Here is a 27971-nt window from a genome sequence, read left to right as displayed (position 1 = left end):
AATCAACCTCAGATCTATTTACCCCTTCTCCCACCCCCACAAGACCTGTGCCCCTCAACTGTGAATCCCTGACTGTTGGGGGGGCAGCTGCTGTCCATCTCCCAGGCTGCCCCCCATCTGCACCTCCCCCACACCATCAACCCCCCACTCTTCCCATCCCCCCTCACTACCCCCACTCTTTCCCCATCCCCTCCATTTAGCCCCCTCCCCTTCTCCCCATATACCCCCACCCCCAATGTCAGAGCTCTCCCTTACCCCCCAGACGTGCCTGGGCTAAAGCGACCACCCTGGTGGGTCGCATTTCCAGTAAGGGCCCCATTTACCCCCAGCCCCGCCCTGCCCCCCACCCCTACTCCCTGGCTGGGGGGAGCCGGGCTTGCGCCTGTCTCTACTTCTCCTTTCGCCCCCTTCTGCTTCTAGTTTCGTCTCCGCGCGAACTTCCTGCGCGGGGCGAGCTCGGCCCAGCCCGGCCCAGCGCTCACCCCCGGCACCCCGAGTCCCAGGGAGGGGCGTGCGGGATCCAGGAAGCGCAGACACGGCCGGCCGACAGGCGCTGGCAGCCTGGCACGGCTCCCTCGGCCCCTCGTTCTCTCGCAGTCGCCGGAGTTTCCCTTCTCTCCCTGTCGGGCTCGGACACGGGAACCGAGTTGGAACTGACCCGCCCGGCGTCTGGCCCGGGGGCAGAGAGCGGGACCGGGGAGACACCGGAGGTGAGAGCCAAGATCGGGGTGTGCGGGCCGGGGGGCAGAGCCAAGAACCCCCTCAGGGATTGGGGTGTCGGGGGTACCCAAGCCCCCCACGGGAGGGGGGGAGAGTCCATCCCTCCAGGAACCGGGTGTCCGGGGGGAGCCCAGCCCCCCCCCCATGTGTCGGGGGGGAGCCCAGCCTCCCAGAGATCGGAGTGTCCGGGGGCAGCGCAGCCCCCTTAGGGATCGGGGTGTCCAGGGGGAGAGCCAAGCGCCCCCCCAGGGATCGGGGTGTCCGGGGGGTGAATCAAGCCACCCGTGATTTTTCGGGAAGCCCCTTTGGCTCAGTGCCCGCATCCAAGCCGCCGCCGCTCGGGTGTCGTTTTCCGGCAGCCTCGGGGTCTGGGGCTATGGGCATCGAGGGGCATCGGCCGGGGCCGCGGAGGCAGCCGTGACCTGAGAGGCGCCTGGCCCGGCTCGGCCGGGGGCTGCTCCGCGGGACCCCCCACGAGCCGCGATGAGCTCCGCGTGGAAGAGACTCCAGCGCGTGGGCAAACGCGCCTCCAAGTTTCAGTTCGTGGCCTGTTACCAGGAGCTGATGGTGGAGTGCACCAAGAAATGGTGAGTGGGGCCAGCCCCGCCCTGGGGCAGACACAGTCCGGCTCGCAGCCAGCCTGGAGTGGGGCACAGGTGGGCACGGGGACCCCAGGATACTTAATGGGGCAGAGGTGCGCATGGGGGGGACCCCAGTATATCTAAGGAACAGAGGTGTGCGTGGGGGGGGCCTAGTATATGTTATGGGGCAGAGGTGGGCATGGGGAGACCTCAGGATATCTAAGGGGCAGAGGTTGGCTCGGGGTACCCCAGTATATCTAAAGGGGAGATTAGGGATGGGAGGATGAGGGGCTGTGTCCCCTGGAGCATTGGGGGGGGGTGTTGTCACAGGGAGAGGGAAACTCTTCTCAGCCTCTTCTTTTTGTTTATTAATATGAGTTACTTAATCAAGGAGATTTAAGGAGGGGGCCAGGTACCTCTGGCAGGGATGGAATTAACTCTTTCTCTACTGACAGACCCCAATGGGGGGGCAGTTCAGCCATACACCAGGGCGGGGGGGAAGGCGTTCACTTGTTTCACTCTGGGAAGGGTTTCCCCCTCTATTTTAGCCATAGGAAGGGAGCCCCCAAATACTGTTGGGAGGGGTGACTGAATGAGAGAAGTCCAGGTTGTTGTCATGGGGGGGCTGTCAAGTCTGGGCTGGAAGATGGGACACCTCCATCCCCGGTCATGGTGAGGAAAGGGGTCAATCCCCACACTCCAGTTTACAGTGGTTGAGACTTCCCCCTCCTCCTCTGCCCCCATGTTGCTGCTTCCACCCCAATGCTCCCCATTTCCAAATCTCCCCCCCCCCAAACTCCTGCTGAGCCAAGCACCCCTAGCAGCTCCTGGGTCAGAGGGGGGTGCCCTGGGGCTGGCCTCTGCACAGAGGTGTAAGGAGGCTTGGTTGTTGTGGAGCTGGGAAGGGTGTTTGTAGATTTGATGGGGCAGGGGCAAAGTCTAAGGGTCCAGCCCGCTGTGGGGCTTGGTCGATGCAGACTGGCCCCTCAGGCCCAAGTGGAGAACCAGCCAGGGGTCTCCCCCACCATGCCATCTGTGGAGGTGTGCCCCTGTCCATGCAGGGCTTGTGGAGGAGGTGAAATCTAGAGCTGAACCTAGGACTTCGAGACTGGCAGGATGTGGGGGGGGTCTCTCCAGAATGGGGGGCAAAGCAGAAGAATCGAGACCATGCTCTAGAACACAGGGATTGGCAGAAGGTGGGTGTCTCTCGAGACCTGGAGGAGGGGCTGGGGCAGGAGAAATCTAGAACGTGCACTAGACCATGGGAAGTGACAGGTGGTGGTAGGGTTCCTCTAGGATTGGGATAGGGCTGGAGTCTAGAGCATGCTCTAGAACATGGAGATGGGGGAATCTCGTCATTTCCTGTTTTGGCGGGTGAAGGGGGTGGCTAGATCTGGAGACATCCTCTGTGATTTAGGGGGAACCTAGAAGTGGAAAGATCCCCGTCTCTCAACCTCTGGACCACACTCCAGTTTACAGTGGTTGAGTCTCTGGACCATCTCCATGGAAATGGGAGGAGCCAGCGGGGGAGGGAGCTCTTGGGATTTTTTTAAACTAAAATGACCTTAAAAGGGATTAATGGAAAAATGATAAATATTTAGTGACAGCAGCTAAAAATAGAAACAGGAGGGAGTGGGGAGGGGGGTAGGGGGCCTGGGGTGCAGGGGAGAGAGGCAGAGAGACTGTAGGAAGAGTGGGCCTGTAGGGGGTGGGTAGGATAAAGGCTTCTCTGTGGAATTAGATATGGGGCCCTTGCAGAGCAGAAGTGTCCCAACAGGGTTCCCCAGGCCCTTCCCCTTCCCTTCAAATCCCCGCCCTCAAACGCTCCTTCCCCCTCTTTATGGTTCCTCCGCACAATCTCTCTCCCTCAGGGGCTCCTCCCCCTTTCCCATATGCCCCTCCCCTTTCCTCATTGTCCCTCCTCTTCTCCCCATGACCCCTCCCTGTTCTCCCACCCCACCCTTCATGCTTCCTCTCCCACCTCTCCTGTTGCTATGTCCCAGGGATTTCCCCCACCCCAGTCCCTGGATGGGGCCCAAAGCCCCAACCCATCTCTCCCCAGCCTTCCTGCCCCCTGGGCTCTGGCTGCCCCAATCCAGGTCTGTGGAGGAGTTAGGGGGTATCAAGTTTCCCAGCAAGACACCAATTTAGCTCAGCACCTGCATAGATGCTCTGATCTCTGACCCCCTCCTGAAAGAGCTAAATTTAGCCCCTTGGCCACAAGCCCAGGAGGGAGGAAGGTGCTTGTAAACTGGCCCAGGTCTCAGAGCACTTCACCCGGCCAGGGGCTCGGGGCTGGAGTTGCAGGGGGCTACAGGTTGAGAGTGAGGAATATTGGCAGCTGGGAGGGGAAGCCCAGAGCTGGGATAGCGTGGGGCTGTGGGCCAGGAGGAGTGAGGGACACCAGCCAAGCTGGAGGCGGGGGAGCCCAGGGCTGGGCTAGCAGGGGGCTGTGGGCCGGGAGCGAGGGACACCGGCAGAACTGTAGGTGGGGGAAGCCAGAGCTGGGTTGCAGCTGAGCTGTGGCGGGGCTGTAAGCGGGGACTGAGGATTTGCTACAAGCTGCGTGTGTTTATATTTCCACCTCATACAAGAGCTAAGAATACCCTGCAATGGTCAATATTGTGACAGTGCCGGGATGGGGGAGGGGTGCCTCCTGGGTGTCCTGGCAGGGCTCAGACATTCTGGCGAGCAGGAGGTTTAGAAACTCCTGGTTGTGAAGGTGCCAGGCTGGATGGGCCCTTGGGGCTGCTCTGGGGCTGCCCGCTGACCTTGGGAGAGTGACGTCTGTGGGTTGGAGGTGAAGGGCCTTGGCTGAGACTCTGGGAGAGGGGGGACCCTGGGAATCAGTGACAGCATCGGGGTGGGGGAGCAAGGCCATGACTGACACAGGCAGATGGGGAGCTGACCTATAGACGCCATAGCATTGCAGGCCAGCCCGACCCCTCTGGGAGCCCAGGGCTGGGATAGGAAGGGGCTGCAGGTCAGGACTGAGGGGCACCGGCAGAGCTGGGGGGGGAGCCCTGGGGCTGTGTGGTGGATGTGGGGGAGGCTAGGCCCTGATCACTTGTATCCACCTGCTGTCAGGATGTTCCCAGCTTTTTTTCATGGTGTGAATGGTGATTCTGGGGGCTGGACTGTGTAAATAAACAGGGTGAGCTGTCATTAACCTCACCCATCTGGTCAGAAATCCCCCCCCAGCCATTGCGTCCCTGCCCCCCCTCAGCTCACAGTCAGCTAGAGCAGCAGTGACACCCCCCACTCAGCCAGCCACTGACCTGTGGCCAGAAACTCCCTGTACAGCTGGTGAGTCGAACGCCATGTCCAGTCGGCAGTGCTCCCATGTGATAAACCCACTGGCAGCCAGTGCCCTCCTCTACAGCTGGCCAGTACCCCACCTTAATAGCCCCTGTGACCCACCCCAGAGGCAGCTGCATCTGAGCCCTGGGTGGGGGATCCTCGGATAAACAGCCCCATGCCCTTCCCCAGAGGTGGGTGCATCTCAGACTGGAGAATAGGAGCTGCAGAGGAGTTGAGATAACCTCACATACAAGTATGCTTTGGAAGTGCGTCCCAGCCAGTCAGGGCTGGGCTGCATATGCAGAGTTTCCAGAACATCCCTTTGGAGGAGCAAGAAGCCTTCAGCTCTTCCCTCGTGCCTTCGAGCCAGGAATTCCAGCCTTTACAGCCTGTAATGAATTATACAACTTTGCAGCCCTGTCTGCATCCCTGCTAGGGAGTTAGCAAACTGGGACGCACACACAATCACCCAAGGTTGTGCAAAGGATCTGTGGCACAGCCAGTAATGGAACCCAGGAGTCCTGATTCTCAGTCCCTCTCTCCCCTTGCTCTAACCCTCCAGACCACTCTCCTCCCAGAGTTGGGGATAGCACCAGGATTCCTGACACCCCCCCAACTCCCTACAATGCCTGCAGCTCTGCAGGGCTTGGGGCGCAAGAGTGCAAGCACCAGCCGGCCCCACCCCAGGGTCTGGCCCACATGGCTGTGAAAGATACAGAGCAAAATGTCTCAGATCCAGACGCTCTGATGTCAAGGGGTGAAGCAGAGGCATTGGGTAGGGGAGGAGGAGGTGCCCAGCACCTCTCAAGGACTATGACACAGGCCTCAGACTCCTGGCCCAGACAGTGGCCTGCAGGGAGAGCAGGGCTGGGATCCCCACACCCCTTGGCGAAGTGAGCCATGGCGTTCACGCTTCCTGAGTAAACACCCTGTCTGCCGTGTCCCGGCAAACACAGCTTCTCAGATCTACAGAGTGACTCACTGGTTTGTACCATGCTAGGGCTGGCTGCGCCTGCTCCTACCTGGACCCGGGAGACTGGGCCGCAGGGAGCAGGGTGGGGGCTCAGTGGGGGCTCTCTCCCCTGGCAGTCACTGCTGACCCCAATGCCCCAGTGTGGTGCTGTACAGCAGGGGGTGCATGCCCCTTGCAGTCACTGCTGATCCCAATGCCTCAGTGTATTTTTCTCTCCAGGCTCCTTCCTCCAATCCTTATCTCTTTCTGCCCCAGTGTCTCTCACTGTGTGTGGGGCGAGCAGGGGGTTCAGGCTGGGCCATACCCGCCCAGCAGCCAGGCGGGGGAAGATAAAAATCCTCCCCACCCAGCTCTGCAATGTGCTGCTCTCTGGGCAGCCCAAACTGGGAGCAGAGTTCTAACCTCTAGCCCCCACGCCCCTTTCAGAGCTGGGGTAGAACCCAGGAGTCCTGGCTCCCAGCCCCTCCTGAGCTAATGCACTGGTGACCACTCCCCTTCCCGAGGTAGAACCCAAGTGTCCTGACTTTTGCTCTAACCAGGGGGGTTACTGGATGGAGGGGGACATTGGTCAGATCTGGGGGGCAGGAAGTGTGGGATATTGGGTTAGAAGGGCTTCTACTTCTAGGGACTGGGCAAGGAGTGGGAGAGTCAGTGAAGCTGCATAAAGGGGGGCAGTTCTGGGGATTGGCAGAGGGGTGAGGAGGGAAGATTCTCCATGGGGGTAGTGAGGGGCAGATGGTGGGGCTGGGACCTGGGTCACCTGCTACCCTGATCCCAATGGGAAGGGTTGTGGGGAGGGTCCTCGGGAGTTTAGCTGCTCTTCCTCCCCTCCCCTCCTAATTTGTTCATTCATTCCCTCCCTCTCGCCTCACAGGCAGCCAGACAAGCTGATTGTGGTTTGGACCAGGAGGAACCGACGCGTCTGCTCCAAGGTGGGTGGATTCAGGATCCCCTCTCTGTAGGGGGGCCAGCTCTGCTGCAGCCCCATGGTGGGGGGACTGACTGGCTTGGGGGGGGTGGAGGGGGGGGAAGGGAATGTGACACGTGGCTGTTCCCCCTGGGGGCATGAGCTCTGATCTGGCTGTGTGTGTGTTCTGCAGGCTCACAGCTGGCAGCCGGGGATCAAGAATCCGTACCGGGGGATGGTCGTGTGGATGGTGCCGGAGAATGTGGATATAATGGTGACGCTGTACCGGGTATGGCAGCTGCCGCTCGCACAAGCACGCCATCGCCCTGTTGCACACGCACGCTCATGCACTCCTTTGCACTAACACGTGTATTCTGACACTGGCCTACACACTCGGCACAGCACTCGCACCAGCAACAAACGGCTCTTACCCAGATGTGCGGCTCTTCTGTGGTTGTGCCAGGGTTTGCACAAAAGCACTGGGGCGTGCTCCCTGGCTCACAGTTACACACCAACTCACAGCCTCCCGTGCACTGCTGTGCCTGTCCGCTCCTCTGCGTACCTGTGGGTGCACATTGGGCACTCACACTTGCGGTCACACACCCATCCGCACACTGCTGGGTGCAGTCTCGTGGGGCTGGCACGCGCTCAGACCTCCCTTTGTACGATCCCGACAACACACACACACTGGCACCCTTGCGTACAACTCCCCCCATGCCCCAGTGCAACAAACAGTGCAAAGCCCCTCTCACCTTCTGCCTTATCCCCTCCACAGGACCCCCACGTGGAGGAGTATGAAGACAAGGAATGGACGTTTGTGATTGAGAACGTACGTCCAGGGAGAACCAGAGTGCGGTAACTCAGGGCTGGATGACAGTGGCCAGCCAGGACATGGGATCTTCCATCGCAAAGCCATGCAGGGCTGTCAAGTGCAGCTGCCTCTGGGGTGGTGTGACGCTTCCCAGGGCGCTAAGGCTAGGAGGCACCTTGTCACCTCCTGTCCTTAGTGTGAGGGACTCTTGTTTGTGCCTATCGGGGCCCAACTCCAGCAGCCACAGGCAGCACAAGTGTCCCCCAGGCCAATGCTGTCCCTCTGCAGGCTAGCAACCGGCCTGTTCCAGCCACCAGCCCTGCAAACGTCTCTCTGGAGTGCCCAGCCCCTGCTCCGCTGGATACTCTCAGGGTTCATTGATATGCTGCTCCCAGGGGTACAGGACACCCCAGCTGAGATCACCTCTCCGGGTAACATAGCACTCAGCCATGCGCCCAGTGAAAGCAGGCGTCAGTTTAATTAACAAAGACTAGACCTCTAGAAGTAGCAAGTGAAGGTGTAGGGAACAAACCGCAACTTTCAATAAACTCATAACTTGCCTTCTCGAGCCTAGACTTACCTAACAAGTCACTTTCCTGTCTAATGAAGAGTAGCTCCCCCAAAGTCTTCCTCCCAGTGCGTAACAGCCAGGCTGGCTGTGCCCCTCTGCTCAATAAGAGGATACCCCTGGCTGCTTGTCTTTCCCTGGCTGCATCTTCCTTGCAGAGTTTAGCAAACTTTTGATTAGCTTCAGGCGTAGTAATGCTAATAGGGTATCCGCTGGGAGCCATGCAGGATGTGCCGCACACAGGAGCAGGCAGGGGAGAAGCGTCAATTGCCTCCCGCTGTTTGTCACCTTTGGGTGACCAGCCCCAGTTCCCAGACCTTAAGAACATAATTGTTATTGTAGATATACAGCTCCTGAAGTATTATCTGTATGTACATTTTGCAATGGTTATGACAACCAGTGGGCTACTGGCTTTCAGTAGAGACTTTGCCTGCCACCCTTTGGTGAATTATTGTGCATGTACCAGACCCAAGGGATTTCTGTAGCCCCAAGCACCCCCTCTGTGCCCTCTCCCAGTTGGCTCCAAGAGCTTACTAGGTCACAGGAGGAACACAGCAGCCGTTTAACAGCACATAGTCTGTAAAGGGGACAGTGTAGCTGAGGGAAAAATGGGAAATCAGGATTCCTGGGTTCTATCCCCATCTGTAACATGGCAGTGGTGTCTAGTGGTTAGAGTGAACGGGGCCTGGGAGTCAGGACTCCTGGGTTCTCTCCCCAGCTGTGGGAGTGGAGTGGGGTCTAGTGGTTTTAGGGTAAGGGAGGCTGGGAGTCAGGACTCTCCTCTCGCCCCCTGCTCACAGTGCTCACTCCCTCTTCCCAGGAGTCCAAGGGGCACCGGAAGGTGCTGGCCTCGGCCGATGTTAACCTGCAGCGCTTTGCCCGCCCCACGCCTGCCCAGGCCGAGCTGAAGCTGAAGCTGAAGCCGCGTTCGGTCAAGGTGGTAGCTGCCACGCTGCAGCTCACGCTGTCCTGCGTCTTCCTGCGCGAGGGCAAAGCCACGTGAGTTCTGTCAATAAAGTGGGGCTTACGGAAACAGGCCTGTCTGGGAACAGCAGTGTCCCTTGGTGGGATGGGGTGGGACAGGAAGGGGCTCTGGCTTGCACTTCCCTCTCCATGCTGCTCCGGCACGGGGGGGCAGCATGGGGGCTTGGCCCAAGGAAGGGCTGGGCAAAGAGCAAAAGACTTGACTGAGGATGAGTGCTCTTGGTGACCATCTTGGTGCAGGCAGATGGCTGCCTGAGAGCGACTATCTTGGCATGGCTGCAGGGGAAGAAGGTGGCTTAGGCAGTCATCTTGGCATGAGCGAGGAGGGCGGCAGAGGGCAGCCATCTTGGTTAGAGGGTCTCTCCGGGCAGCCACGTTGGCACCACTGTTGAGGAAGAGGCTGGTTTAGAGAGGTCACCTTGGCAGTTTTTAATAGCAGGACGCCCTGCCACTAGCCACAGCTGATGCATCGTTTAAACAGTCCCCTCCCCTGCCAGTAAGGGCCACAGAGGCAGGGGTGGGGCTGCCCTCGCCCGTGGCTTAGGAAAGCCCCATGTTTCCAGAGGGACAGTGCGAATGGTTGCAAGGGTCACACCAGGCTGGAGGGGGAAGGGAAATGGGGCTGCACCATCCCACCTTACCGTGACCCCCCTGCCCTGTGGCCCCACAGGGGGTTCCCCCCCTTACGCCGTGCCTTGCCCCTCAGGGACGAGGACATGCAGAGCCTGGCCAGCCTCATGAGCGTCAAACCCAGCGACATTGGCAACCTGGATGACTTTGCCGACAGCGACGAGGATGACGAGGCAGTCAGGAGGGTGCGGCAAGAGGATGGGAGTGGCCAGGGCACAGCGCCAACAGGTGGGACCAGCCAGCCAGTCCTGAGCCCTCACCCCCATCAGCCCTGCCGGTGCCCCTCACTCCCAACCCGCAGCCACCTGCTATGCCAGCCCTGGGCACACCCACATCCAGCTCTGCCAGTGCCCCTCAGTCCTGTCCCACAGCCCCCTGCTTTCCCACCCTGGTCCATTCGTAATTGCAGTTTGCCTTGGTTGCTGTTTGGTGGGGTTCCCTCGGCTCCACTATTGCTGTGGCTCCTGATAGTAGCGTCTAGTGTCTCTTTGCCTTCCAGCAGGGGGCGCTCTCTAGGCTTCTCTTTGCTGGGGAGCAGTGACTGAGGTCCCGTCTGTCCCCTGGGATTGACGGCTCTGTCCTCACTCCACGGGGCAACTGTGCTGTCTTGGCGTTAGTCATTCTCTCTCTCTCTCTCTCTCTCTCTCTCTCTCTCCTGTCTGTCTGTCTGTCTGTCTCCACCACTTTTTGGCTGTCCATCTGTGTCCCGCACTGTAGGTTTCATTCAGACCATATTGCTGGGCTATTTCACAGGTAGGACCATCCCGCCAAGTGGGGTTCGGGGCAGGTGGGGTGCAGAGTAGGCAGCAAACCGCTACATCTCTCTCTCTTTCTCTCCCTGCCTCCTTCCACATTCCCTCACTCCTCCCGTCCCCAGACACATCACGAGAGCTCAATACTCTTGCTGAGGAAGAGGAGAATCCCTCGGCCCCGGGGACCAGCAGGGCAGCAGCTGGAAGAGCAACCTCCTATGGGATGCCCCAGGAGGCAGGTAAGTCAAAAGTGGGTGCAAGAGTCCTGGGCTGGGCACCAGGACTCCTGGGTTCTGTCTGGGAGGGATGTGGGGTCTAGTGGTTAGAACAGCGGGGGCTGGGAGTCAGGATGCCTGGGTTCTAGCCCAGCTCTGGGAAGGGAGTGGGGTCTAGTGACCTGAGAAGAGGGGGAATCAACTCCCCCAGGGCAGGGATATGGGGAGGTGCTGTATAGCTGTCACCCACTTCCATTGCCCCCAGTCTCTGACTCCTGGGATCCTTTCCCCTCTCCTGCAGGCTCTGCCAAGGAGGAAACCATCCAAGTGGCTGACACCCCAGATGCCCCCCTGAGGGACACCCCACACCCAGCCCTGGAGCTGGTCCTACAGGGAGCAGCACCCTCCCCTCCCCCAGAGCTGATGGGGGCACCCCCAGTAAGTGGTGCAGGCCAGGCCCGGAGGGCTGGGCAGAACATGGCAGCCGGTGGGAACCCAATGGGAGCTGCGGGGGCTGTGGAACCAGGTGCTAAGGGGGAGACAGGGGCCCAAGCCCCGGATCAGGCCCACAAGCCAGGCACAGGCCCCTCGCAGGAGACGGGACGACGTGGTGGCAACCCCAGGGCTGAAGAGGAGGAGAAAGCAGCAGCCTTGATGAAGCGGCCGGCATCAGGGAGTGACACTAAGGGCAGGTGAGTCTGGAGCCCTGGCTTCTATCCTGGCTCTGGGAGGGGCGTGGGGTCTAGTGGTTAGAGCAGGGGGCTGAGAGCCAGGACTCCTGCATTCTATCCTGGCTCTGGGAGGGAGGGGGGTCCAGTGATTGGAAGTAGGGGGCAGGGGGGCTCGGAGGATGGCGCTGTGGTGGGAAAAGGTTAGTGCCTAGCTGCTTATGGATAAACCCAGCTACCCAGGGTTGGTTTTGCTTCTGCCTTCAGGAGGTCTGACAGTCCCCTCCCCTCCCCTCCCCCGCTTAGGGAAGAGTGCGTGTTCAAACCCAAGGCGGAAGCCTCACTTCTCCTGCCCAGGAAGGGAGCTGCAGGCCAGGCTGCCAGCTCTGCCCCTTCCAGGGGGTGGGGGAAGGGACGCAGCTGGCTCTGCAGGAAACTGCTGTTCCCTACTGAGCCCAGTAGATTAACAAAGGAGGAAGTTTGGGGGGTGGGGCAGGGAATGGGACATGGGGCCTGTCCCCTCTAGGGGGCGCTGGCTGTGATCCAGCACCAGGGTGGGGGACTGGCAGGCTCAGAGGAGAGGAGAATGGGGCCTGTCCCCTCTAGGGGGCGCTGGCTGTGATCTGGCCCCATGGTGAGGGATGGGCTGGCTTGGAATATCCCAAAACTGCTCATCTGTGCTGAGGAACTCCTGTGTTTAGAGGACATTTTCAATATTCTAAGTGGAGTGTAGAGAGAGTGGGGTCTAGTGGGTTAGAGAGGGGGGGCTGGATGCTAGGACTCCTGGGTTCCATCCCTGGATCTGGGGGGTGGGGTGGTTAGAGCAGAGGGGTTCAGGGAGCCAGGATGCTTGGTGTCTGTTCCTGGGCCTTTCAGTCCCCATGCTGAGAAGATTGGGCTCATTGTCAAGTTGGGAGGATGAGAAATCCCCCCAGGAGGCAGCTCTGCCCTCGTGATGAGACTGACTCCCCTTCTGTCCCCTTTGTCCCTCCCTGCAGGCCCAGTGACATCTGGATGCCCCGGGCGGAGAGCCCTGTCCCTGCCCCACGGCATAAGAAACCTCTCCTGCCGGAACCCGCTGCGCCCACAGCTCCACCCCCTGAGGTACCCTCCACGCGGAGACGCCGATGGGAAGGTGCCAAGCCACCTCCCTCCCAGCTCAAAGTGGGAGCAGCGAAGTCAGTGCAGGGCCCTCGACCCACAACCTCTCTGCCTGTGCCGGTGGTGCCCACCAGGGCCCGGCAGCCCCGGCCTAGGTCAGCAGAACTGCCAGCTCGGCCGAAGCCACTGCCCCGGCCCCGGAGGGACAGGCGGGCCCGTTCGGCATCTCCAGGCGTCTCTGTAGTAATGTACCTCGATGAGGATGCACCAGGACCTGCCGTTGTTGCTGGGGAGGGCATCGGCCTGGCCAGGAGCGGCCGGGGGCCGGGTGTGCCCTCGGCTGCTGCACTGCTGGCTGTGTCGTCTGTGGTGGGGCTGCCCCCAGTGCCGTGGGGCAGGCAGGGAGAGGAGGCGAAGGCAGCAACAGATGCTACTGGTTGGCCAAGCATCGGGGGTGCTGTTGCTCCTGCAGTGATGCCCCTCAGTGAGGAACAGGGAAGGGCGACAAGAGAGGGTCCCAGGGGGGCATCCCATCTGGAGATGCTGACAGCAGATGGGGCAGCCGGGAAGGATGCTGGGGGAGCTGCTGTGCAGGGGGGGCCAGGAGGTGCAGCCTCTCTGGTGGGCCCCCCCAAGCCGTGGAGGTATCAGTTGGAAGATGTGGTGGGAGAGGATGCTGAGGGGGCATCCAGAGGGGTGATGGAGGCAATCCCAGTCCAGTTGGAGAGGGGCAGGCCGGAGGAGCCCGCGGAAGGGGAGAACCACAGGGCAGACAGGAAGGCACGTGGGGGCGCAGCTCAGAGCGCAGCAGAAGTTGTGCCCTCGCTGGAAGGGCACAGAACAGAGCTGGTGGCACAGGAGGATTCTGGGCGAGGATTCTGGCCAAGCCCAGCACCAGACCCGGCTCCCGCAGTGACGGCCCCCCAGCTGGAGCAGCGCAGGGCAGCAGGAGAGAGACCCAGGACAGCATCCCAGCCAGAAAGGCCGGGAGCAGAAAGGGCAGCTTGGAAGGACACTGCAGGGGCTGCTGTGCAGGGGGGGGCAGGCAATACACCCTCTTTGATGCCCCCCCCCAAGCCATGGAGGTGTCGGTCGGAGGATGTGGTGGGACAGGGTGCTGCGGAGGTCCCCAGCAGTGTGATGAAGGCAGGAGCAGGAGATGGACTGTGGGGGACAATCCCAGCCTGGCCAGAGTGGGGCAGGCTGGAAGGGGCAGGGGGAGAGGCGGCTGGCAAGCCGGGTGGTGGTGCTGGGCACTCAGTAAGAGCAGACACCTCGCCTGTGGAGGCCCCAGCCCAGCTGGAGAGAGGCAGGCTGGAGGAGGCAGTGGGAGAGGAGGCCGGCAGGCCGGGCGGAGGTGCGGCAGGGGGAGAGGCGGCCGGCAGGCCGGGCGGAGGTGCGGCAGTGGGAGAGGAGGCCGGCAGGCCGGGCGGAGGTGCGGCAGTGGGAGAGGCGGCCGGCAGGCCGGGCGGAGGTGCGGCAGTGGGAGAGGCGGCAGGGAGAGAGGCGGCCGGCAGGCCGGGCGGAGGTGCGGCAGGGGGAGAGGCGGCCGGCAGGCCGGGCGGAGGTGCGGCAGGGGGAGAGGCGGCCGGCAGGCCGGGCGGAGGAGCGGCAGTGGGAGAGGCGGCCTGCAGGCCGGGCGGAGGTGCGGCAGTGGGAGAGGCGGCCGGCAGGCCGGGCGGAGGTGCGGCAGGGAGAGAGGCGGCCGGCAGGCCGGGCGGAGGTGCGGCAGGGGGAGAGGCGGCCGGCAGGCCGGGCGGAGGTGCGGCAGGGGGAGAGGCGGCCTGCAGGCCGGGCGGAGGTGCGGCAGTGGGAGAGGCGGCTTGCAGGCCGGGCGGAGGTGCGGCAGTGGGAGAGGCGGCTTGCAGGCCGGGCGGAGGTGCGGCAGTGGGAGAGGCGGCCGGCAGGCCGGGCGGAGGTGCGGCAGGGAGAGAGGCGGCCGGCAGGCCGGGCGGAGGTGCGGCAGGGGGAGAGGCGGCCGGCAGGCCGGGCGGAGGTGCGGCAGGGGGAGAGGCGGCCGGCAGGCCGGGCGGAGGTGCGGCAGGGGGAGAAGCGGCCGGAAGACCATGCGGAGGTGTGGTGCAGTCAGTAACAATGGACGCCCCATCTCTGGAGGCCTCTGCCCCGCTGGAGGGTGCCATGGAGAGCCCAGGAGCCAATGGTAGAGTGCCCGGGGGTGCCACCCCCAGCACAGGTGAGCCCCTGCTGGAGAGGGCTGGGCCAGAGGAGGCAGCTGGTTCCAGAGATCATGGTGTGGCTGTGGGCTCCCTGCCCAGCAAGGAGGATGCCAGTGGGACAAGGCCCCCGCTGGAGACATGGCAGTCAGGGCTCTGCACAAACAAGCTGGGCAGCCGCACCGCCCCAGGAAGGAGCAGCAGACAGGCTGCAGCCCTCGCACTGATGCCCCCCCAGGATGTGCCCATCCTGGGCCCCCCGTCCCCCTTCGCTGAGTCTTACGTCTCACAGTGCCGCTTCACCCTGAGCCTCCCGCCCACCCGCCCTGCCCAGGAGAAGAGTGCCAGCCCATCATCCAACAAGGGGACCCAGGCGTCCGGGCGGGAGCCATCTCCCCCACCCTGCGGCGCTGTCCAGGATAGCGTAGGGCAGGAGGCGGCCCAGGTAGGGACAGCGAATGCTTGTGCCCCCCAGCCCTGCCAGCTGCCATGGCTGCCTGCCCGCCCTTGCTTCCAACTAATCCTATGGGCTCTGTGTGTGTGCGGGGGGCGGTGGCTGTGGAAGGAATAAAACCTTTAATTGGGGTGTGTGGAGGGGATAAAACTCATAGTGGGCTAACTGCCTCCTCCCCTTTAATCGGGGTTGAGGATAACACCTGGAGATGAATCCCCAGGGCCCACAGTCCCCTCACTAACCCCCTCCACCTCGCTGTGTGGCCCACAGACCCCTGCGCTGCATCTGGCTTGCTCACTGTGCTGCATGGGGGTGGCTGGATCCCAGCTGCTAGTGAGCCCTGGGTCAAGCCCAGCCAGGAGAACACCCTTGCCTAGCAGGGGGAAGGGGAGGGTGCAACAGTCAGGACTTGGCTGGGTCTTTGTCCCATACAGCCCCAGCCCTTCACCCCTGGCTGCCATGAGCCAAGGGGGTGGCTTGGTGCCTGTGGGTGTGGGGGATCCATAATCATGGGGGAGGTGACGCGTGGTAGTGGTGGGGTTATGCAGGCAGGAGAATGGGGGAGCCAGGTGGGCAGTATGGCTGGCCAGTGCTGGTGTGGGGGTGCTTTGCCTGGTGTGGGGTGATCCCTCACCTCCCCCACCCATATCCCACCCCATCCCCTGTTTATCTCCTAGGAGGAGCCCCCAGCAACCAGCCCAGGCTTGGTCAGCTGCAGCCAGTCGCTGCTGGAATGGTGCCAAAAAGTCACAGCTGGCTACCGGGGTGTCCGGGTCACCAACTTCACCACCTCCTGGCGCAACGGGCTAGCGTTCTGCGCCATCCTGCACCATTTCCATCCCGAGAACATGTGAGTCCTGGGACTGAGGGGCAGTGCGGGGAGCCAGGGGCTGGGATAGCAGGGGGCTGCAGGTCAGGATTGAGGGGCACCGGGAGACATGTGTGTTGGGGGGGAGGCTATGTCTTGGTATGGAGGGGGGCGTGTCTCTGAGAGGCAAGGCGAGGTGGGGTGGGGACTCAAGAGACCCCATTCACTAAGCAGGATCTATCTTTGTTATGTCTGTCTGCCCCCCCTCCAGCAATTATGAGACCCTGGACCCACTCGCTATCAAAGAGAATAACAAGCTGGTAAGTTGGGGACCCCGGCAGGTGGTGGGGAAGGACACTGTAAGAACATAAGACTGGTGATACTGGCTCAGCCCAGTGATCCATCTAGCCCAGTGTCCTGTCTTCCAACAGTGACTGGTGCCAGATGCTTCAGAGGGAATGACCAGAACAGGACAATTTACCAAGTGGTCCCTCCTGTGTTCAGTCCCAGCTTCTGGTTGTCGGAGACTTAGGGACACCCAGAGCACGGGGTAGCCTCCCTCACCATCTTGGCTAATAGCTGTTGAGGGACCTGTCCTCCATCGGCTTATCAAATTCTTTTTGAGTCCAGTTATACTTTTGGCTTTCACAGCATCCCCTGGCAATGTGTTTCACAGGGTGACTGTGTGTTGCGTGAAGAAGTTCTTTCTTGTATTTCTTTTAAACCTGCAGTCTATTGATTTCATTGGGTGACCTAGCCCCCTCCAACCCTTATGGGAAGGGGTAATTAACACGCCCTTATTCACTTTGTCCACACCAGTCATGACTTTATAGACCTCTCTCATGCCCCCTTAGTTGTCTCTGTTCAAAACTGAACTGTCCCAGTCTTTTTAATCTCTCCTCAGATGGAAGCTGGTCCATCCCCCTCCTCATTTTTGTTGCATTTCTCTGTACCTTTTCCAATTCTAATATTTTTTTTTGAGCTGGGGTGAAGAGAACTGCACGCAGTATTCAAGGGGTGGGCGTACTATGGATTTATATAGAGGCATTATGCTATTTTCTGTCTCATTATTTATCCCTTTCCTAATGATTCCCAACATTCGTGAGTTTTTTTGACTGCTGCTGCACATTGGCAGATGTTTTCAGAGAACTCTCCACAATGACTCCAAGATCTCTTTCGTAAATGGTAACAGCTAATTTAGTAGATTGTATGTATAGCGAGGATTATGTTTTCCAGTGTGCATTACTTTGCATTTATCAACATTGAATTTCATCTGCCATTTTGTTGCCCAGACACCCATTTTTGTGAGATCCCTTTGTAGCTCTTTGGAGTTTGCTTTGGGCTTAACTATCTTGAGTAATTTTATATTGTCAACAAACTTTACTAGTCTCACTGGTTACCCCCTTTTCCAGATTATTTATGAATATGTTGAACAGATTCTTGGGGGACCCCACTGTGACAGGATCCCCAGGGTGCAGCCTGGGACTGTGGAACCGCTGTGTCCCCTGAACTCTCTACAGCCTGGGCTGTCTCTCACAATGCTTTGCTAGTGACCAGCAGCAAACCCCTCCAGATGCTATTATCACTCAGCGCAATCACATGTGGAGCCCCACACCCAGCTAGATTGCATAAATGCTTCCAGAGCCACTTATGAATTACACAGAGAAAGGCACCAATGCCAAATCCCTCCAGCTCTCAGCACTGTACCCCAGGAATATACCGTCTTGCACTGCTCAAGATGAGCAGTGCAGATTTATTAATTGGTTCACCACTTCATCAATGGAAAGTGGATATACACCAGCCTTTGCAACACCTGAGCAGATTTACCAAATACTTCATACAAACTCACCAGTAAAGATAAACAGTAAAACAAATTTATTGACTACAAAAGATAGACTGGTTTCAGAGTAACAGCCGTGTTAGTCTGTATTTGCAAAAAGAAAAGGAGTACTTGTGGCACCTTAGAGACTAACCAATTTATTTGAGCATGAGCTTTTGTGAGCTACAGCTCACTTCATCGGATGCATACTGTGGAAACTGCAGAAGACATTATATACACAGAGACCATGAAATAATACCTGCTCCCACCCCACTTTCCTGCTGGTAATAGCTTATCTAAAGTGATCATCAAGTTGGGCCATTTCCAGCACAAATCCAGGTTTTCTCACCCTCCGCCCCCCCCCCCCACACACAAACTCACTCTCCTGCTGGTAATAGCCCATCCAAAATGACCACTCTCTTTAAAATGTGTATGATAATCAAGGTGGGCCATTTCCAGCACAAATCCAGGTTTTCTCACCCTCCCACCCCCCTCCAAAAACCACACACACAAACTCACTCTCCTGCTGGTAATGGCTCATTGAAAGCGACCACTCTCCCTACAATGTGCATGATAATCAAGGTGGGCCATTTCCAGCACAAATACAGGTTTTCTCACCCCCCCACCCCCATACACACACAAACTCACTCTCCTGCTGGTAATAGCTCATCCAAAGTGACCACTCTCCCTCACTATTTACCTCTCTCCACTGTGAAAACTGACCATCTATTCATACCCTTTGTTTTTTAACCAGTTACCAAGCCATGAGAGGACCATCCCTCTTATCCCGTGGCAGCTTATTTTGCTTAAGATCCTTTGGTGAGGGACATTGCCAAAGGCTTTGTGAAAGTCCAAGTACGCTATATCCACTGGATCACCCTTGACCACATTTGTTGACCCCCTCAAAGAATTCTAGTAGATTGGTGAGGCATGATTTCCCTTTACAAAAGCCGTGTTTACTCTTCAGCATCATATCATGTTCATCTATGTGTCTGATAATTCTGTTCTTTACTATAGTTTCAACCAATTTGCCTGGTACTGGAGTTAGGCTTACTGGCCTGTAATTGCCGGGATTACCTCTGAAACCTTTTTTAAAAATCAATGTTATATTAGCTATCCTCCAGTCATCTGGTACAGAGGGTGATGTTTAAGTGATAGGTTACATACCCCAGTTAGTAGTGCTGCATTTTCACATTTGAGTTCCTTCAGAACTCTTGGGTGAATACCAGCTGGTCCTGGTGACTTATTACTTTTAATTTATCAGTTTGTTCCATAACCTCCTCTATTGACACCTCAATCTGGGACAGTTCCTCAGATTTGTCACCTAAAAAGAATGGCTCAGGTCTGGGGATCTTCCTCACCATGGGCGGCATGTATGTGCCTCCCCAAACAGCCTGGTGTGGCCCTGCCTGGAGGGCCCCCTCCTGTTTGCCCTTCTCCTTTGGACCCAGCCCAGGCAGGCTGCTCGTCTTCAGGGAAGCATGCTGGAGCTGGGGCTAGGGTGGCTGCAGCCAGCCTGTGGTCTGGATTTGGGATGTCTGGTGCCATGCTGGGGGAGGCGGGTGCGCTCCGGCCCTGGGGCTGTGCGCCCTGTGCTCAGGGTGGCTGGAGGTTCTGGGGCTGGGGGATGTGCGCCCCCCACCCAGCACTCGGGGTCTGGGGGACCGTGCGTCACCTGCCTGGCATTTGAGGGTTGGGGTCTTGGGGGGGGGCCATGTGCCACTGGCCTGCCCATCTACTGCTCTAGGGCTGGAGGGGGTTGCGCACTTCCCAGCGTTTGGGGGTGGGGGGGTGCCACCGGCTGCCTGCCCAGCGCTCAGGGGGCATGGGGGGATTGTGCTCCGCCTGCCCAGAATGCTGGTGAGGGGCTGACCCATGTTCCTCACAACCTCTGCTGTGAAGACTGATGGAAAGCATTCATTTAGCTTCTCTGCATCGGCCTTGAGTGCCCCTTTAGCACCTCGATTGTCCAGTGGCCCCACTGACTGTTTGCCAGGGTTCCTTTTTCTGATGTACTTAAAAAAAAATTATTGTTAGTTTTTATGTCTTTTGCTAGTTGCTCTTCGAATTCTTTTTTGGCCTGCCTAATTAAACGTTTACACTTGACTTGGCAAAGTTTATGTTCCTTTCTATTTTCCTCAGTAGGATTTGACTTCCATCTTTTAAAAGATGTCGTTTGTCTCTAACCACCTCTTTTACTCTGTAGTTTAGCTATGGTGGCATTTTTTGGTCCTCTTGCTTTTTTTTTTTTTAAATTTGGGATACACATTTTGTTTGAGCCCCTATTATGGTGTTTTGAAAAAGTTCCCATGCAGCTTGCAGGCATTTCACCCTTGTGACTGTTCCTTTTAATTTCCATTTAACTAGCCTCATTTTTGTGTAGTTCCCCTTTTGAAATTAAATGCTACTGTGGTGGGTTTCTTTTGTATTCCACCCCCCTCCAAGGATGTTAAATTTAAATATATTATGGTCACTATTACCAAGCGGTTCAGCTATATGCACCTCTTGGACCAGATCCTGTGCGCCACTTAGGACTAAATCAAGAATTGCCTCTCCTCTGGTGGGTTCCAGGACAAGCTGCTCCAAGAAGCAGTCATTAATGGTGTCTAGAAATTTTATCTCTGCATCCCATCCTGAGGTGACGTTCCCAGTCAATATGGGGATAGTTGAAATCCCCCATTATTATTGGGTTTTCTGTTTTTTGTAGCCTCTCTAATCTCCCTGAGCATTTCACAGTCACCATCACTTTCCTGGGCAGGTGGTCAGTATATTCCCAGTGCTATACTCTGATTATTCAAGCATGGAATTTGCCATAGAATCTCTATGGATAGACTGTTTGGTGCATTTAAGATTTTCCCTATATTTGATTATATGCTTTCTTTCACATATAGTGCCACTCCCTCACCAGCACAACCTACTCTGTCATTCCTATATATTTTGTACCCTGGTATTACCGTGTCCCAATATCTATCATCATTCCACCAAGTTTCTGTGATGCCTGTTATATCAATATCCTCATTTGGTACCCGGAACTCCAGTTCACTCATCTTAATGTTTAGACTTCTAGCATTTGTGTACGAGTACTTACACAATTTGTCAATATTCAGTTGTCTGCCTTCATATGATATAACTGAATGGGACTCTCTTTCCTTTGACTGACTCTCTTCAGTTCCTACCTGTGCACTTTGTCAACTTCTATTCTCTCCTCCTTACTAGGACATAGAGAATCTCCATTAATAGATCTTCCCCTAAGGGATGTCTCTGTCTGAACCCTGTGCTCCTCTGCACTGGTTGGTTTTCTCCTCTTCCACCTTTTTAATTTTACATGCCTGCAGTCTGGTTCCATTTTGGTGTAGGTGGAGTCCATCCTTCCTGTATAGGCTCCTCCTTTCCCAAAAGGTTCCCCAGTTCTATATAAACCTAAACCCCTCCTCCCTACACCATTGTCTCATCCACGCATTGAGACTCTGCAGTTCTGCCTGTCTGACTGGCCCTGCGCATGGAACTGGAAGCATTTCAGAGAATGCTACCTTGGAGGTCCTGGACTTTAATCTCTTATCTAGGAGCCTAAATTAGGCCTCCCAGGCTTCTCTCCTATCTTTTCCTATCTCATTGGTACCTACATGTACCACAACCACTGGCTCCTCCCCAGCACTGCACATGAGTCTGTCTAGATGTCTGAAGTGGTCCGCAACCTTCGCACCTAGCAGCCAATTCACCAGAGAATATTAGGGGACTGCCAGGGCCATCGAGTCTAACCCCCTGCCAAGATGCAGGATTTGTTGTGTCTAAACCATCCACAACAGATGGCTCTTCAGCCTCCTTTTGAAAACCTCCAGTGAAGGAGCTTCCACAACCTCCCGAGGCGTCTGTTCCATTGTCCTACTGTTCCTACAGTTAGGAAGTTTTTCCTGAGGTTTAATTGGAATCTGCGATGCTGCAGTTTGAATCCTTTGCCTCTTGTCCTGCCATCTATGGCAAGAGAGAACAACTTTTCTCCATCTTTTTTATGGCAGCCTTTCAAGTATTTGAAGACCACCATCATGTCCACCCTTAATCTCCTCTTTTCTAAACTAAACATACCCAGTTCCTTCAGCCTTCACTCATATGGCTTGCATTTCATCTCTTTGATCATCTTTGTTGCTCACCTCTGGATCCTTTCCAGATTCTCCACGTCCTTTCTATACATTGGTGACCAAAACTGGACACAGTACTCCAGCTGAAGCCCAACCAGTGCTTAGTAGAGAGGTACTATCACCTCCCGTGACTTGCATGCTATGCCTCTGTTAATGCAACCTAAAATTGCATTTGCTTTTTTTGCAACAGCATCGCATTGCTGACTCATGTTGAGGTTGTGATCCACCACAACTCCCAGATCCTTTTCAGCCGTGCTTCTGCCAAGCCGGTTATCCCCCAGTCTGTATTTGTGCATTTGGTTTTTCTTCCCTAAGTGTAGCACCTGACATTGGTCTTTGTTGTATTTCATTTTGTTCTGTATATCCCAGTTGTCCAATTTATCAAGATCCCTCTGAATCTTAGCTCTATCCTCCAAAGTATTGGCAATCCACCCTCCCCCCCACCTTTGTGTCATCTGCAAGTCTGATCAGTCTGCTCCCTATTCCTACATCCCTGGTCATTAATGAAGATGTTAAACAACACCGGGCCCAGAACAACTCCCTATGGAACCCCACTTGAGACCTCCCTCCAGTCCGACATCATCCCATTCATAGTTACTCTTTGTTTGTGGTTGTTTAACCAGTTATGTATCCACTCAATGGTAGTTCCGCTGAGCCCGCATTTCTCCAGCTTATCTATCAGAATGTCCTGTGGGACTGTGTCAAAAGCCTTGCTGAAGTCCAGGTATATTATGTATTCCGCATCCCCCACATCCACCAAGTCAGTTACCCTGTCAAAGAAGGAAATCAATCTGGTTTGGCATGATTTGTTCTTGGTAAATCCTTGCTGGTTGCTAGTGATCATCCCTTCATCCTCCAGGTACTCACAAATGGAATGTTTTATACATTGCTCTCAGGTATTGAAGTCAGGTTAAATGACTGGTCTACAGTTCCCCAGCTCCTCCTTTTTCCCCTTTCTACATTAGCCCTTCTCCTGTTTTCCAGGACCTCTCCTGTCATCCCCGAATTTGCAAATATTATTGCCAGTGGCTCCAAGATTTCTTCAGCTAATTCCTTCTGTACCCTGGGGCTAATAGTATCCAGCCCTGCTGATTTGAATTCAGCCAAATGTGGTTCTCCTGGTCATCGCAGAGCCAGCCATCTATATTTGTAATAATCGAATCCCCAGTTACTATTACCCGGCTCTTCCTACGAACAGGAGTCCCCTCCCCTGGAGAGGACGGAGGAGCTGTTCTGGGTTGGGGAGACTCCCTCCCCCACATGGGAATATAGGCTGCGGTGTATGTGGCCTGGTGATCAGAGCTCATGGGGACTTGGAGCATGACCACAGGGCGTCAGGACTCCTGGGTTTGATCCCTAACTCAGGGAGGGGGCTGGATATTGGGATTAGTCACCCCCCCATTTGTCCCCTCCCCCCAGGCCTACGACGGCTTTGCCTCCCTGGGCATCTCGCGGGTGCTGGAGCCAGCTGACATGGTGTTCCTGACGGTGCCCGACAAGCTCATCGTCATGACCTACCTGTGCCAGATCCGCGCCTTCTTCACGGGCCAGGAGCTGAACGTGGTGCAGATTGCGAACCACAGCAGCCAGAGCACCTACAAGGTGGGCAAGTTTGACTCAGACCCCGCCTTCTCCATTGACCCCGCCCGCTTCTACGCTGAGCGCTTCCAGGGCGCTGCCAAGGGGCCTGAGGAGCCTGGGAGCACTGCCCCTGCTGCAAGGGATGATGGAAAGGCAGCGGCCAATAAAACTGTGACAGGAGAAGCTGCATTAGCCAAGAAACTGGAGGCAGAACTCACCGCCCCAAAGGATGCTGGGACTGATGCCAAGACAGGTGATGCAAAGGATGCTGGGAAAGTGACTATAAATGGCACCATATCTCAAACAGCTGTGCAATCAGAGGTGGAGCCCTCTGTTGCAAAGGATGCTGGGAAGGTGCCAGTCAATGGTGCGACAACCGAGCCAGCCATGAGTCCAGAGGCAGAGCCACCCACCCCAAAGGATGGAGGGAACAAAACTGCAAAGGATGCTGGGAAAGCATTGGTCAATGGTGCAATGTCCCAATCGGCCAAGAAACCAGAGCCAGAGCCTCTTGGCCCAGAGGATGCTGGGAAGGTGCCGACCAACGGTGACGAGAAGCTGGTGCCTCCTCCACGGCTGAAGCGTCAGTCTGTGCGGAATGGGGATGCGCCAGACCAGGCCGAACGATCCCTGCAGCGCTCACTATCTACAGGCAGCCAGGGCCCTGTGGCCCCACCACGCTCCCATAGCAGCAAGTCGAGCTTCTCCCACGTGCGTGATGCAGACCTGCTCAAGAAGCGGCGCTCGCGGCTCAAGAGCGAGTCACTGTCGATGGATGAGGGGGAGGCAGGCGGCCCCCCAGGGGAGACACCACGGAGGAGGTTTGACTGGCTAGGAACGGTGAGTGGGGAATGGGAAGGGGCTCAGTTATTGCAGGATTTCTCCAGGGCACTGCTTTGTTGTAGGATCTGCATGCACTCGTTTGTTATGGTAGAGTCTCCCAGGAGCACTGGTTCATTATTATAGGGTAGCTCATAAACAGCGTACATAGTCCTAGTATTTATGAAAGACCCTCCCTCCTGGAATACTCTAATAGCAACCTATGCATTAGCGGCTGCATAGACTGGTTTGTTATGGTAGGGTCTCATGGGAGCTGGTTTATTATTGTAACATCCCCTATCCCTTTTCTCCACCTCCCACCACCAGGACGACCGTGAAGGCATGATGACCCCTAAGGCGGGACCCCCTACTTCTGCCAGGACTCAGCCATCCCCAGGTGAGCCCGGGCTTTCTGCAGGGTCTGCTTTATTTAGCAGCATCAGGTTTTAGGATGAAGGGGCAAGATGGATCCTTAAGGGGGAGCAGGGTGGTTGTGTCAATTTTGACACACCGCAAGCCCAGTGTCCAAGATGTTAGCAGACCCCTATCACTGCACAATACTAAAGTGCTAATCCAGGCTCAGGGTGTGGAATTCGGAGACCTCAGCCTGCTTATTCCCAGGGCAAATACTCCATTAAAAATCCCTTTAACCTTGTATTAAAGACACAGAAAAAGAAGAGGCAGGAGAAAGAGTTACCAGGGGGAGGGTGTCTCACAAAACAGGGTGAGTGGGCAACAAAATGGCAGATGAAATTCAAGCATTGATAAGTGAAGGTAATGCACACTGGCAAAAATAACCCAAGTATGCAGATCTAATGGTGGGGGTCTAAATTAGCTGTTACCACCCAAGAAAGAGATCTTGGAGTCACTGTGGAGAGGTCTCTGAGAACTTCAGCTCAGTATGCAGCAACGGCCAAAAAGGCTAATGGGCTGTTTGGAATCATTAGGAAAGGGATAGAAAATATAATGCCACTATAGAAATCCATGGTACGCCCACACCTTGAATACTGTGCCAGGTTCTGGTTTCAAAAACAATAGAGTGCCACTGGAAATGGTTCACAGAAGGGCTGGCAAGATGATCAAAGGGACGGAACAGTTTCCATATGAGGAGAGGCTACAAAGATAAGGGCCGTTCAGCTTGGAAAAGGGACAACGAAGGGGGGACAGGATAGAGGTCTAGACAATTGTGAATGCTGAGGGAAAGGTGACAAGAAGTTTTATTTACCCTTTCTCTAAATACAAAAATGGGGTCACCTGATGAAATTGATAGGCAACAGGTTTAATACAGCCAAGAGGACACAACTCACAATTAACCCGCGGAACTCATTGCCATGGGATGTTGTGATGGTCAAAAATAGATCCATACTAAAAAACAAACTAGATAGCCATTGATGGACCCGTCCTCCATGAACTATTAGCCAGGATAGTCGGGACCCAACTCCCTGTTCGGGGCAACCCTAGACCTCTGCTGGTAGCGGCTGGGATTCAGCTGGAGCCGGCAGAGATGGCAATGTCAGGTGGGTCCCTCTCTCTGGCCCCGGGCTTCCCTCAGGATTAGGGTGAAGGAGGCACCATGGTATTGTGCTGCCTCCTCAAGTTCCAGGAGACCATGGGGGTGGCAGCCATGTTGGGGAAACTTGCTTCTCCTTCCTGGCCGCTGTCACCCAGCCAGCTAGCTTCCACTCCCCTCTGTGTTTTGGCCACTGCTTAGGCCTGGTTTCCAACATCCCAATGTTGGCCCATTGATTTCCAGGCCCATGCGCCTCATTTGCCAGACACAATTACCATACAGTAGCTGCCCTCTGCTCAGAGTAGTTGTGTCTGTCTCCCTGCCTCACCTTTGCCCCTCAGCAGCTATTGTTCACACCCCAATAATTACAACAGGGCTGGCGAATGGGGTTTAATTGCCTCTCGAGACCCCAATCTAACTGCCTCTCTCTGTCTTCTCCCCCCCAGAGACAGCCCCGTCCCACAGTGCTACCCCTCAGGAGCCGTCCCGGGATCCCAGCAATGAAACCAGCACCGCAGAGGAGGAGGTTCCGGTAAGGATGGGTAATTGGGGGAGGTGGTGGCAGGGACTGGGAAACAGGGCCTTTCCCCTCAAGGGGGCACTGGGTCTGACCTCCTGCCTCCCTGGCAGCGGTTCCAAGACACCAGCCAGTACGTGGTGGCTGAGCTGCAGGCGCTGGAGAATGAGCAGAAGCAGATTGATGCCCGGGCAGCCGTGGTGGAGAAGGATCTGCGTCGCCTCATGGAGTCAGGTGCTGCGCCGGGACACATACAACAGCCCTGCGGGCAGCTGGGACTAGAGATCAGGCACTGTCCTGTGCCCTCACCCCATCCAGCACTGTGGCCTCTCAGTACCACCTGCTGGCAGCTTCTGGAACTGCTCAGGACCCCTTGGTGATGCAGTTATGAAGTGGGAACCCCTCATGGGGGGGATGTGCTCTGCATGGATGCCATGTCGCTGCCCTACCACCCCCAGCTGGGCTTGAAGGGAACAGGCAGTTAATAGGGGTGGAGAGAAGTTGGGGAACTCACCAGGGGACGACCCCATCCCATCATTGAGCCATGCTCACCCCCCTGCCCCATCAACACTCACCGCTGCATTGCCACACAGGTGCAAATGCCACTTGCTGGTTCCTGTAGTGTACTCACACCCCAGTCTCCCCTACCTGCCATTGCAGGCGCAAACCGGACCCAGGAGGAGGAGCTGATCCAGGAGTGGTTCACACTGGTCAATAAGAAGAATGCGCTGATCCGGCGCCAGGACCAGCTGCAGCTGCTGTGAGTGATCCTGGGGGGAGAGTGGTGGCTGGGCTTTTCGTGATCATCCAAACCATTGCAGGGGAGAGAAGGTGTAACCTTGGGACTAACCACACCCCCACACCATTTTCTCCTTCCCCACCCCAGGATGGAGGAGCAGGATCTGGAAAGACGATTTGAACTACTGAGCCGGGAGTTGAGAGCCATGTTAGCTACTGAAGGTGAGGGCTGGGTCCCTGAGAGCAAAGGGGACTGGCAGTCTGTGGAAGGGGGGTGGGGATTGGCTCTTCCTCTGGGTTCTCAGCTGAGATGTCTCTCCAACTCCTGCAGATTGGCTCAAGACGGAAGCCCAGCAGAGGCGGGAGCAGCTCCTATTGGAGGAACTGGTGTCGCTGGTGAACCAGCGTGATGAGCTGGTGCGAGACCTGGACATCAAGGAGAGAATGTGAGTCTGGGCATGGTTTTCAGATGGGGGGGGGTTTGAGGTCAGGTGTTGCACCCTACATTTTAACTTGCATCTTCCCCCTCCCCCAACAGAGCCTTGGAGGAAGATGCCAGGCTGCAGCGGGGCCTGGAACTGCAACGGCGCAAATACAGCCGCAAAGATAAGTGCCGCATCAGCTAAGAGGCAGATGGCCACTCCACAGTCCTTGTCAGTGTCCTGTGGCTGGGATTCTACCCAGGATGCCCGCCTGCCTCTTAAAGGGCTCAAAGGTTTGCCTGCTGCTGCTGTTACCTCAGTGCCTCACTGTGTTACCCTTGTACATTTTGCTGGTTTCCCTTCCAGTCTGGCCCCACTCTAGGACAGATGCAATTTCCCAGCCTTCTCCAACGAATGCCAAGGGGAGCACATGGAGCCTGGCTGTCCCCTGTGGCAGAGGGAAACAGTCTATTGGGGGTAGGGTGGGGCTATTTATTTGTGTGTGTGTGTGAGAGACTTTGTTCAGCTGGGTGTCCCTTCCCCACCCTGTCAGCTGCCATTTCACAGCCAAGTTGTTGGGGTTTTATCATGGTACAAAGTTGAGGGGAGGGCAGAGAACAGAAGTGCTTTGAGAATGCTGTCCAGCCATGTGTTGTAAGGGCAAGTTTCAATTCCTTGTTCCCTGGGTATTTGCACTAATTTGTAACTGTTTGAAATATGAAATAAAGAGATGTGAAAGAAAGCCAACTCATACACTGCTGCAACTGAGTTGTATATAACAGC

General features: G+C 56.6%; 1 protein-coding gene and 1 long non-coding RNA gene across 4 annotated transcripts; one reads left to right on the top strand and one right to left on the bottom strand.

Annotated features, from left to right (window-relative positions):
- Positions 1–434: 434 nt before the first annotated feature.
- On the top strand, positions 435–27939 carry EHBP1L1 (EH domain binding protein 1 like 1). 3 transcript variants are annotated; one of them, XM_073352027.1, is made up of 20 exons: positions 437–710; positions 1080–1307; positions 6449–6506; positions 6675–6770; positions 7257–7310; positions 8681–8859; positions 9551–9702; positions 10352–10465; positions 10743–11133; positions 12108–12213; positions 15516–15688; positions 15918–15966; positions 23021–24022; positions 24329–24398; positions 25958–26043; positions 26142–26262; positions 26689–26788; positions 26915–26988; positions 27098–27212; positions 27305–27939. In XM_073352027.1, exons 2-20 carry the CDS (start codon positions 1204–1206, stop codon positions 27390–27392), a joined length of 3132 nt encoding a protein of 1043 aa, XP_073208128.1. In that variant the 5' UTR covers positions 437–710; positions 1080–1203; the 3' UTR covers positions 27393–27939. The 3 variants fall into 3 exon arrangements, 2 of the variants coding, with proteins under 2 accessions (XP_073208128.1, XP_073208129.1); XM_073352028.1 differs by lacking the exon at positions 12108–12213 and having other exon boundaries at positions 438–710; positions 10743–10879; XR_012159838.1 differs by lacking the exons at positions 26142–26262; positions 27098–27212; positions 27305–27939 and having other exon boundaries at positions 435–710.
- On the bottom strand, positions 7752–27290 carry LOC140914375 (uncharacterized). The gene is made up of 2 exons (XR_012159839.1): positions 26604–27290; positions 7752–9229 (listed from the first exon to the last, which is right to left on the bottom strand). It is a non-coding gene; the product is annotated as an uncharacterized lncRNA (long non-coding RNA).
- Positions 27940–27971: the final 32 nt, after the last annotated feature.

Source organism: Lepidochelys kempii, chromosome 7 (genome assembly GCF_965140265.1).
Source record: "Lepidochelys kempii isolate rLepKem1 chromosome 7, rLepKem1.hap2, whole genome shotgun sequence".
NCBI lineage: Eukaryota > Metazoa > Chordata > Testudines > Cheloniidae > Lepidochelys > Lepidochelys kempii.
Note: the sequence above shows the minus strand (reverse complement) of the source record. Positions and strands in the feature narration are given on the sequence as shown.

What these genes read in the sequence shown, in the direction of transcription:
- EHBP1L1 (XM_073352027.1), top strand. Translation starts at nt 1,204, where the DNA reads ATGAGCTCCGCGTGGAAGAGACTCCAGCGCGTGGGCAAACGCGCCTCC. An exon ending in GGTTTGACTGGCTAGGAACG is followed by an intron (nt 24,023 to 24,328) that starts GTGAGTGGGGAA and finishes TCCCACCACCAG; the next exon opens with GACGACCGTGAAGGCATGAT. An exon ending in CCGCAGAGGAGGAGGTTCCG is followed by an intron (nt 26,044 to 26,141) that starts GTAAGGATGGGT and finishes CCTCCCTGGCAG; the next exon opens with CGGTTCCAAGACACCAGCCA.